Here is an 11,866-nt window from a genome sequence, read left to right on the forward strand (position 1 = left end):
GTGCAGGTCAGGTGAATTGGCCATGCTAAGTTGCTAGGTAGGGGTAAATGTAGGGGTATGGGTGGGTTGCGCTTCGGCGGGTCGGTGTGGACTTGTTGGGCCGAAGGGCCTGTTTCCACACTGTAAGTAATCTAATCTAAAAACCCTTGAGGCAGCTCCTCAAGAAGCTAGCGATGGTGTTGGAACCGGTATCAAGAGTACGCTGTTAAGAGGATCAAGGACATCTGGAGTCCATTGATGTTTTAGCGCACCCTAATCCATTTGCAACCATCAGTGCACTGGTGCTTCAGCTGGAGGCTTAGGAGCAGTACTTTCTCTACTGGATGAGAAAGAAGGAGCAAGAACGCCTTCAACAATACAAAGAAATTTGACTTTGTTTCACAGTTCCATCAGAGAAACAGTACACATGCAGGCAAAAGTGCCAACGAATACACCCTCCAGAACCATGATCAGTCCATTTACCAAATGGAATCGTACAGTCAAATTGCAGTGGTGCAATGGTCAGCGAGTCACAATTGGCTTAACCAGATTCAACAGGAGCATTCCAGGAACAGGGGATGTCACAACATTTGTCAGGATTGGGTTAAAGGTTGGCCAGTTGGTCAGAGTTCCATTGGTTGACCATGAAACATCATCTGAGCACTGACAGCATTTTACAGTTTGTGCTCATCCAAGGAGCTGCAAACCAGCAGGAATTGTAAACTGTTCAAACCACTGAAGGGGTTGTATGAAGGAACTGCAGGACCCTTGCCCCATTATGGCTTAACCAGCCACCTCTGGTCGACTGGGACAAACCTATCAGGGAACTTAATAATGCAAGGATTCAACAGATCTCAGACTGTCAGGAAGAGAATCACAATCAACACAGCCAATGACCAGTCTTCCAAGCAATGTTCCCTCTGATCGCAGCATTGACTTCCAGTCCAAGAACTCATTGCTGTGCTTTGAACCCAGAGGCCCAACCAGCCGGAAAGAAAATTAGAGGGAACGCTGCTTCCAAGACTGAACGGAATGGTTTCAAAGAGTTGACTGAAATTGAGAAGGCAGAGACTTGTAAATAAATTTTTTAAAAATTCTTCCCGAGACCTAACTTTCCAAACATAGATTGGGACTGCCATAGTGTTTACGGTTGCGATGGAGAGGAATTTGTTAAATGTATGCAAGAAAATTTTCTGATTCAGTATGTGGATGTACCTACAAGAGAAGGTGCAAAACTTGACCTACTCTTGGGAAATAAGGCAGGGCAGGGGACTGAGGTGTCAGTCGGGGAGCACTTTGGGGCCAGCGACCATAATTCTATTAGATTTAAAATAGTGATGGAAAAGGATAGACCAGATCTAAAAGTTGAAGTCCTAAATTGGAGAAAGGCCAATTTTGACGGTGTTAGGCAAGAACTTTCAAAAGTTAATTGGAGGCAGATGTTCGCAGGTAAAGGGACGGCTGGAAAATGGGAAGCCTTCAGAAATGAGACAATGAGAATCCAGAGAAAGTATATTCCTGTCAGGGTGAAAGGAAAGGCTTGTAGGTACAGGGAATGGTGGATGACTAAAAGAAATTGAGGGTTTGGTTAAGAAAAAGAAGGAAGCATATGTCAGGTACAGACAGGATAGATCGAGTGAATCCTTAGAAGAGTATAAAGAAAGTAGGAGTATACTTAAGAGGGAGATCAGGAGGGCAAAATGGGGACATGAGATAGCTTTGGCAAATAGAATTAAGGAGAATCCAAAGGGTTTTTACAAATATATTAAGGACAAGAGGGTAACTAGGGAGAGAATAGGCCCCCTCAAAGATCAGCAAGGCGGCCGTAGAAAATGGGGGAGATACTAAACTAGTATTTTGCATTGGGTATTCACTGTGGAAAAGGACAAGGAAGATATAGAATGTAGGGAAATAAATGGTGACTTCTTGAAAAATGTCCATATTACAGAGGAGGAAGTGCTGGATGTCTTGAAACGCATAAAGGTGGATAAATCCCCAGGATCTGATCAGGTGTATCCTAGAATTCTGTGGGAAGCTAGGGAAGTGATTACTGGGCCTCTTGCTGAGATATTTGTAGTATCGATAGTCACAGGTGAGGTGCCGGAAGAATGGAGGTTGGCAAACGTGGTGCCACTGTTTAAGAAGGGCGGTAAAGACAAGCCAGGGAACTATAGACCAGTGAGCCTGAGTCGGTGGTGGGCAAGTTGTTGGAGGGAATCCTGAGGGACAGGATGTACATGTATTTAGAAAGGCAAGGACTGATTAGGGATAGTCAACATGGGTTTGTGCGTAGGAAATCATGTCTCACAAACTTCATTGAGTTTTTTGAAGAAGTAACAAAGAGGATTGATGAAGGCAGAGCAGTAGGTGTGATCTATCTGGACTTCAGTAAGGCGTTCAACAAGGTTCCCCTTGGGAGACACATCAGCAAGGTTAGATCTCATGGAATACAGGGAGAACTAGCCATTTGGATACAGAACTGGCTCAAAGGTAGAAGACAGAGGGTGGTGGTGGAGGGTTGTTTTTCAGACTGGAGGCCTGTGACCAATGGAGTGCCAGAAGGATCGGTGTTGGGTCCTCTACTTTTCATCATCTACATAAAGGATTTGGATGTGAGCATAAGAGGGACAGTTAGTAAGTTTGCAGATGACACCAAAATTGAAGGTGTAGTGGACAGCGAAGAGGGTTATCTCAGATTACAACAGGATCTTGATCAGATGGGCCAATGGGCTGGGAAGTGGCAGATGGAGTTTAATTCAGATAAATATGAGGTGCTGCATTTTGGGAAAGCAAATCTTAGCAGGACTTAGACACTTAATGGTAAGGTCCTGGGGAGTGTTGCTGAACAGAGAGACTTTGGAGAGCAGGTTCATAGCTCCTTGAAAGTAGAGTCGCAGATAGATAGGATAGTGAAGAAGGCATTTGGTATGCTTTCCTTTATTGGTTAGAGTATTGAGTACAGGAGGTGGGAGGTCATGTTGCGGCTGTACAGGACATTGGTTAGGCCACTGTTGGAATATCGTGTGCAATTCTGGTCTCCTTCCTATCGGAAAGGTGTTGTGAAACTTGAAAGGGCTCAGAAAAGATTTACAAGGATGTTGCCAGGGTTGGAGGATTAGAGCTATAGGGAGAGGCTGAACAGGCTGGGGCTGTTTTCCCTGGAGCATTGGAGGCTGAGGGGTGACTTTATCGAGGTTTACAAAATTATGAGGGGCACGGATAGGATAAATAGATGAAGTATTTTCACTGGGGTTGAGGAGACCAGAACTAGATGGGCATAGATTTAAGGTGAGAGGGGAAGGATAGAAAAAGAGACCTAAGGGGCATCTTTTTCACGCAGAGGGTGGTACGTGTATGGAACGAGCTGCCAGAGGATGTGGTGGAGGCTGGTACAATTGCAACATTTGAAAGGCATCTGGATGGGTATATGAATAGGAAGGGTTTGGAGGGGTATGGGCCGGGTGCTGGCAGGTGGGACTAGATTGGGCTGGGATATCTGGTTGGCATGGACGGGTTGGACCGAAGGGTCTGTTTCCATGCTGTACATCTCTATGACTCTTTGACGTGGGCTTTGCTGGCTGACCAGCACTTTGTACCCATTCTTAACTGCCCTTGAGTTTATTGGCTTGTTAGGTCATTTCAAATGAGAGTCAATCACGTTGCTGTGGATCTGGAGTTACACTTAGGCCAGACCATGTGAGGATGGCAAATATCCTTCCCTGAAGGAGATTAGTGAGCTAGATGGCTTTTTCTGCTAATTAGCAATGGATTCATGGTCATCGGTAAATGCATAGTTCCAGATTTTTAAAAAATTGATTTCAAATTCCAACATCTGCCATGGCATTTAAACCCAGGTCCCCAGGACATTAGCTGGGTTTCTGGATTAATAGTTTAGCAATAATACCACGAGACCATTGGCTCCCCAAGGGAGTAGCAGTGAATGTTTAGATACGAGATGTACTGTGTTCAAAATGAAAAAGAAGCTTTACATAGATTTGGAAGGTTTAATGTTGTAGAATGGCATATACACCCCATACTATGATCATGTCAATTGGATTTGTCAACAAAATTGCTTAACATGTTGCAATGAAGCTAAACCTCTGGTCCTGCTCAAAGTCTCAGTAACAACAAATATCACAGCAATGTCACCTATATTTAGCTGCTCACATGCAATAAACTATATCTTGTTCACACAAGACCCTTTGAATTAGACCAGGAAGTAGTTTCCTTATAAATCCCACCAGACCAAGCAGGCCGTGAACCTCCCTGCACTTCGGGAGGACAGCAGCAGCAACCTTGATTGTGAGCAGTTCTGCCCGTATGCCGACTTTTACCTGATATGTCGCAGAGTGGTGAGCTCAGTTGGCTGGGAGGGCACTGATGAGTTGAAGAGGCTGTTGGATGGAATTATCCAAAAATTTATCAAGGATGATCTGGAGGTGGCCCATTGTGCAACATAATGGAAAGCTGAGGAGGTAAGGCAGCGTCTGCAGTGGGAGAGCAGATGGAGCAATGTTTCACATTGATGATAGTTCCTCTGTCCACTCTGTTTCATCATTAGCGAATCCTGTCCTTCCCTTACCTCCTGTGCCTTGGGCACAGCTTCCACACTCTTCCCACTCTCTAGGTAAAGATGTTTCTCCTGACCTCTCCATTGAAATAACCACTTCCTGTAGACAAACAGAGATCTCTCAGTGCCCAGGTGTTGGGGACAGGTTGCTGCTTTTATAACTGCTGCTCACACCTGAGGGAGAAGTGGGCTTATCTGGCACAAAATAATCCTTTGACCCTCTTGTCATCCTTTTTTGACACTTAGACTTCTAAAGTGTGCGCGTTGTGTTTTGTAGGATTCGTTCGGAAGGATGCCGTGCCTCTGGGGACATTCTCCAAATACACTTGGCAGATCACAAACATTCTTCAGGTCAAGCAGATATTTGATACCCCAGAGGTAGGTGGGAAGGGGAAGGTGAAGGCATCTGCAAAAAGACTACATTCGTGCTGGAAAAGCACAGCAGGTCAGGCAGCATCCGAGGAGCAGGAGAATTGACGTTTTCGGCATAAACCCTTCGCCAAGAATGCTGATTCCTGTCAAAGAGCTTATGTCCGAAACGTTGATTCTCCCGCTCCTCGGATGCTGCCTGACCGGCTGTGCTTTGCCAGCGCTACATTCTGGACACTGATGTTCAGCATCGCAAGTCCTCACTTTCTTCAAGGCTACATCACTTCATGATGAGCAAAAAGTTGACCATCAGTCCATAAAAGAAAACGCAGACCACTGCATTTCAGCAAACTCGGACTCCCACGAAGTTTGGGAAGATGGCTGATGTGGGATCAGTCAGCACAGCAGGGAGCCCATTTGGCCCATCATGTTTGTGCTGACTCTTTGTGAGGAAGGCTCTTGGCCTATAGCTCTGCAGCTCATCCTTAGTCGAGTGTGTATCATGTTCACTTTTATACGTCACTATGTCCTCCACTCTCAGTACTTGATCCCGATTATAACAACTTGCTGCATAAAGAAAATGATCTCCCTTTGTCTTCTCGTCTTTTTGTTAATTACATCAAAATTGTGGCATGTCTGTGGTTACTAATCTCCCTGTGTCTTATCAAAACTCTTTCTAATTTTGTATGAAAGAAGCTTCTCCTGTCTCTGCACATAATGCAACTCTGGGGCCATTTGAGAACTTACCAGTAACCCCTTGTGGACGCCTTTTATTTTCAATTTACCATCCAACTGTCTGAATCTGGCACTTCCCATTAGATTCAAAATTGGGTGAAGGTATTTGAGAACAATAAAACAAAGAACTGTGGATGCTGGAGATGTGAAACACACAAAAACAGAAATTGCTGCCGAATCTGGGACACACTGGCTGAAAGAGTGACAGAGGTCGATGCAAAAAGAGGGGTCATTGGATTTGAAACTCTGTTTCCTCTCTCCCCCGATGCTGTTAGACTTGCTAAGTTTCTCCAGCAATTTCTGTTTTTGTGCATGAAACATCTCTCAGCAGAAAACTTAAGCCAAGTGGCCTGTTTTGTGGAAAACTGCTGAGATTCTGAGGCTATTGCCTGATTTTATGAAGGGGAGAGTTTTTTTTTAAAATCAATGAATGGTTACATTCAGCCCACTCTGAATCCTAGCCCACAGGCTTGGTTTTTGTAAAAAGTATTGTATTTTCTCATGTGGCCTTTTGCAAATCACTTTAAGTCAGCGGCTGCAGCATCTCAGCCCTTCTGTCTTTCCTTACCTATTCTGCCTGAACTCCTCATGATTGAGAACACGTCTGCTCCAAGGAGAACAACTCCCAGCTTCTGCAGTCCTCCCAAGCAGCTGAAGTTCCTCATCGCTGGAACTATTCTCAGCAACTTTTTTTGTGTTTGCAGCCTCTGCATCCTCCAAAGTGTGGTAGAAAATGGTTTCCGGGAAGTTTAACAACCCGATAGAACCTTGTCAGGACGTAATCCAGCACCCTTTGTTCTCCCTTTCAGATGCCCCTGGAGGTCACTCGCAGTTTTGTTGAAAACCGCGACGGCACCTACGAGCTGTTTAAGTGTCCGAAGGTGCAGGTAGAGAGCATTGCCGAGGCCTATGGCCGAGTGGAGAAACAGCCAAGCATTCGACCGCTGGAACTCAAGACTTTCCTGAGAGTCGGTAAATAATTTGGTCTTGCTATTTGGGAGATTATCTTTCAGAATCTGGTGTCCAAAAGATATTACCCACACTCACAGTCCCTTAAAAGTTTAACTTTGTGAACAAGTCTGTCGTGGTAGTTTGTCCAAGCATGTTTTGAGAGTTCAGGCATGTGACATTGATGTATACTCTGCTTGAGAAGATAAAGCCTGTCAAACATGGTTTCTCCTGATCTAATCTAGGCCAGCTTGTGTTTACAAACACAGGTTTTTCCATTTGCTATTTAATTTTATATATGATAACTTTCACGAGAAGCTCCCCTGCCCCTCTCCAGTCGGTGGTTCCCCCATTTTAAACAGGAGTGCAGCATATTCAAATTCTGACCGGACCTCGATATCTGAGGAGCATTGGAAAATTGTATTCAAAGCCTCAGCAGTTTCACAGTTCCTTCAGTTGACTTAAGAAAGATCCTATCCAGACCAGGGACTTCTCTGTTTTTAGGAACGTGAACCATTTCAATACATTGTCCTTTGTTTTGCTGCAACATCATCTTCACTGTAACAGGCATCATCCTCTTCTCTCGTGAAGACAAGATACGTAGTACACCTTTCTTACTTCCACCCTGCCCTCTACTGCCGCAAGTCAGTCTTCATGGTCATAATTGAGGAACTCTCTCTTTGTTTTGACTATCTTTTTACTATTGGTGTTTTTCTAAAAATTGTTGGATACCCTTTTTTGTTACCTCCTAATCTCCTCTGAGTCTGTCTTTGCCTCTGTAATTCCTGCAGTCAGGAATCTGACCTGTCCTCTCCCTTATTCTAATCTCTTCCAGACCTATAAGCCTTTTGAGATGTCTGCATTCCACTTGTGACTCTTCCTGAGGCTGGTTCATTAAATATATTCAAAGCTGAGGTAGATTTTTAATCATGAAGGGAATCCAAGGTTATAGAGGAAAGGCAAGAAAGTGGAGTTGAGGATTATCGGATCAGCCATGATCCCACTGAATGACGGAACTGACTAATTGGGTGATTGGCATACGTCTGCTCTCGTGTCTTATGGTCTTACAGTTTTGATCCTTCTACCATCAATGGCTGGGCCCTAAAGTCCACCATACTCTCCATATGCTTCTCCCCTTCTCTCACTCTCCTCCTTAAAGACATTCCCTAAAACTGATCTCTTTGACCGAGTCATGTACCCATATATCTCCTTGTGTGGCCAGGTGTCATGTTTCTTTCACTGAAGTGCTTTGGCCCATTTTATGTTACTACGGGTGTTAGATCAAGATAAGTGTTGTTGCACCTCTGAAGCTATTTAAAATGCCCTGAGACAAATATGTGCAGCATAAATTCCTTATACCTCTGATCTCAAAATTCAGTCCATTTTGGTTATTTTTCTGCTTGTGGATGTTGAGTAGCTGTAAAATTAGAGTTTTTGTTGATGTCAAGCATAAAGTTGACTGTAGGATTTTCCTTTTGCGTGAAGGCAACATGTCCCCTGAGCAGAAGGAACCCACTCCGTTTATTATCGAATGGATCCCAGATATTCTGCCCAAATTGAAGATCGGGGAAATGAGAATTAAGCTGGAGTATGGTCATCACCGGAACGGACATGTTGAGTACAGAGAACAGCAGCCACCTTCAGAACAAAGCCTCGAGCTGAGCCCTTCCCTCGCCACCATTAACATCCACTGAAATCAGGGAGTCGCTCGGCCATCGCCGTCGCCTCTTGTGTTTTGGGAGGCAGGTAAGAGAAAGAAAATCCCAAACACTGGTCTCAGGGGACGCAAAAGGAACTCCGGAATCGAGCTTGAAGTTTGATGAAGATCTCAAGTTGAAACTGTGTGAGTTTGAAGGCTTGGTCTCCTCTGAATGAGGACCAGGTTGTATTTAATGGCACTTAATATGTTTGACTCTTCAACCTGCAATCCAAAGCACTCATTTCTTTAGACGTTGAAACTGCATCGAAGTAATTTAAATCTCCTTGTGGTGAGCATCAGCTCCGTTTTGATTTCCTTCCTCTCCAGTGTAGGAAGTTGCTGATATATCATGCAAATACTAAACAACACTCACCCACAGGAGGTCCATTTGACCTGGGTCTGCTGCTTCTACCTGGGTTGATTCCTTTCTGTTGTCGGGGATATTGACTCAAGTTTGTGTTGCAGTATGTCTCAAAAAAAAACAAAAGTCAGAGATGTGCTGTGGTATCTACAGAAATGCTACACTTGTTTTCTCCATGTCCTGAGAGTCTGTCAACACTGGAGACACTTGTGTCAGACTCTCTCAGGACGAGCAATCACCTGACACCTTCTGAGGTGGCATTTTGGAAAGTATCACTGGCAGCAGATAAGGGCCCATTCAAAATGCAAAAGCTGTGGAGAACAGTCAAAATGAAAAAGTTTATCCTTGCAGAACACATAACAGTGATCACAAAAAAAACTGCAAAAATGAATTCAAAACAACAACAGTTTTTGACATTTTTCATGATTCCATACAGTGTGCCTGACCAACAGATCTGAATAACAATCTGTACTTATAGTATAGCACCTCATCATGCCCCAACACGCTTCACAACTTATTATTTTTCAAGTGCAGGAGACCAAAGCAACAAAGTTCCAGCAGTAGCAATGGAGATAATTTTTTTTAATTTCACTGATGGTGTTGCTGAAGGTGAAACATGGAACTGAGATCACCTGCTGCTCTTAGAATGCACTATTCAATCAGACGCATCTGAAAACGCATCTGGAATCTTGGTTTCACACCTCAAGACAGCAGGTCTGAATGTGCAGCATTTCTCCAGTACTGCATTGTGGTGTCCGCCTAGCTCATTTGCTGAGGTCCTATAATGGCCTTGAACCTCTAACGTTCTAAGACAGAGCTGAGAAGAGGAAAAATACTCCTTCTTTTCTGTTGAATATTTTCCTCTCTCAGTTGTTCTCCACACCTGTGGATCTGTAAGTTGCATTCTCAGAGTACTTCTCAGGATCTCCTAAAGCCTAATGTCGTCAACGAGGTGTTTTTGAAGTTAGTCCTGGTTATACGATAGAGCAATGCAGCAACCATTTCAGCATAGTGCTGTCCAGAAACACCAGTCAGAACTGAAGACCAGTGATATCAGACATGAAACATTAACCATTTTTTTTCCTTCCACAGATGCTGCCAGACCTTCTGAGTTTCTCCTGCACTGTCTGTTAGTATTCCTCTCGAATAAATCCTGTCTGTATCAGCAGTTTTCACTCTGGTGAATAATTGATTGTGTCTGTGTGCATCCTCCGTACCATTTGAGTATTGAATACTGTTGGCCCAAATTGGCACTTCAGCATTGCCAGTCACTGACCTCTGTGAATGAGAGAGGAACAACTATCAATAATCTGGAGGCAAGAATCAGACCTGTGACAGCATGAGGCTCGAGAGAGAGAGAGAGAGAAAGCAGCAAAGTGACCATGATGGGTGTCTGCAGTTCATCATGCACATTGCAGCCACAGGCAATGCTCGATATTGAATCTCGGGACAGGGGCACTAAGCACGTGACTGGCTCTGACTTGTGTGCATGTTGAGTACTCAGAGATCTTTGCACTGCATTCACTTCAAATTACACCCAGTCGTCAGCTCAGTGCTGTTATTTTTTTTACCCTACCACCTAACGGAGGTAGTGCTTATTTATTTTCCCCAGCATCCATGTTGTGTGTGTGCAGCTGTGAGACACAAGGTGCATGAGTCTTTATTCGGTTTCCAGCACCAGGAAGAAAGGAAACACCCGAGTGGCCAGTGACAAACAGTGCCCTTCACATCAAAGGGCAATGCTGTGTGATGAAACAGTGAAGGGGAGGGCAGGGATTAAGTCAAAATAGTGTTGGAGGGGGAAATAATGCACCCCACTCCCTGGGACGCCCACCTCTCCCTGAACAACTCCAGGATGTTGGTGGACGCCAGTGGTGGTGTTATTGCTGCATTTGGTATATTACAAATAAAAGACTTGCACTTTATTTGCCCATTAAAGCACAAAATTGTGAGACTTTACAGAGAAGGCAATTGTGGCTGTGAAATTTTATTTACGCACCCATCGGATGTGGGCTTGTCTGGTGAGGCCCGCATCTATTGCGCAGCCTGACCTGCCTGGTGTCACATAGCGGTGAGACTGGGTAAGGATAATAGATTGCTGATGCACATTTGTGAACCAGATGGGTTTTGAATGACAATTGACAGTGGCTGTCCACTCTTCCACCAGATGTTTAATTCCAGAATTTTGTAAAAATTGAATTACATTTTACCACCTGCCAGCGTGGTTTTGAACCTCAGAACATGAGCCTGAGGTTCTGGATTGTTAAGGCTTGTGACATTACCCCTGCCTTCCCACTCGGGTTCCAGCCTGCTCCCTGCCAACTGCCTTCCATCTGGGTCAGCCTGTTCTGAAATTAGAAGTTGTGTTCGGTTTCCAGTCACATCTCCCTTCCATCTCAAAGATCATTTCTGGAGCACCAACCAACTGCGTCCCTGCCTCAGTCAGTCTGCTGTAGAAACCTTCACCTTGTGCCTTTGTTACGTCTGGACCTGACGATCCTCGTACTCTCCCGGCTGGCATGCCACCTCGGGTCCTTTGCAAAGCGGAGGTCATTCAAAACTCTGCTGCCTGCATCCTGGTCCTCAGCAAGTCACTCATCTGAAATCAAAATGTTACATAAACCAAGGGGAGGAAGGGAGGACATACAAAAATGCTGTGAATAGGAAGATCTGGTGGTGCCCAGGAAGAGAAGCAGGGTTGGGCACAGACCTGGATGCCCACTCCCCAAGGAAGCTGCCAGACGTGACGTTTCTTTTGATTTTGCACCAAGTGCGACTGTGTCTCCTCCTCTGAGATGTTCTTTAAATCCTGCTTCTTTGACCGTCTTTAATATCTCTTGAGCGTGGCTTGATGTCGAATCACGTTTAATGTTCCAGCGAAGCACCTGAGGGTGCCTTATTAAAGTCGCTATATAAATGCAGTTGTTGCTGTCTGAGTTTTGTTATGTAGTTGCCCACTGTGAGAATACGGGACTGGCGGGTGGGGGAACGAAAAATGAAACTGATGAGTTTTCCCAGCCATCAGAGACTGCCGTGCTAAAAATGGCTCCCTCACGGTGCTTTTGAGTCAAGTGTCCCAGTGATCAAGAGATTCGAGATTCGGGCATTAGCCCTTCTTCAGGAAAGAAGGGCTTATGCCCGAAACGTCGAATCTCCTGCTCCTTGGATGCTGCCTGACCTGCTGCGCTTTTCCAGCAACACATTT

The 11,866-nt window shown here is 44.8% G+C and overlaps 1 protein-coding gene across 1 annotated transcript in view; it reads left to right on the forward strand.

Moving 5' to 3' along the window:
* Positions 1 to 11,520, forward strand: part of c48h2orf42 (chromosome 48 C2orf42 homolog) — a 28,535-nt gene extending 17,015 nt beyond the window's left edge. The window contains exons 7-9 of the mRNA XM_060856380.1: positions 4,827 to 4,927; positions 6,463 to 6,625; positions 8,087 to 11,520. Of these exons, the coding sequence (XP_060712363.1) occupies positions 4,827 to 4,927; positions 6,463 to 6,625; positions 8,087 to 8,295 (473 nt within the window). The 3' untranslated portion in view covers positions 8,296 to 11,520. The remainder of the gene's footprint in view (positions 1 to 4,826; positions 4,928 to 6,462; positions 6,626 to 8,086) is intronic.
* Positions 11,521 to 11,866: the final 346 nt, after the last annotated feature.

This window comes from Hemiscyllium ocellatum, chromosome 48 (genome assembly GCF_020745735.1).
Source record: "Hemiscyllium ocellatum isolate sHemOce1 chromosome 48, sHemOce1.pat.X.cur, whole genome shotgun sequence".
Lineage (NCBI taxonomy): Eukaryota > Metazoa > Chordata > Chondrichthyes > Orectolobiformes > Hemiscylliidae > Hemiscyllium > Hemiscyllium ocellatum.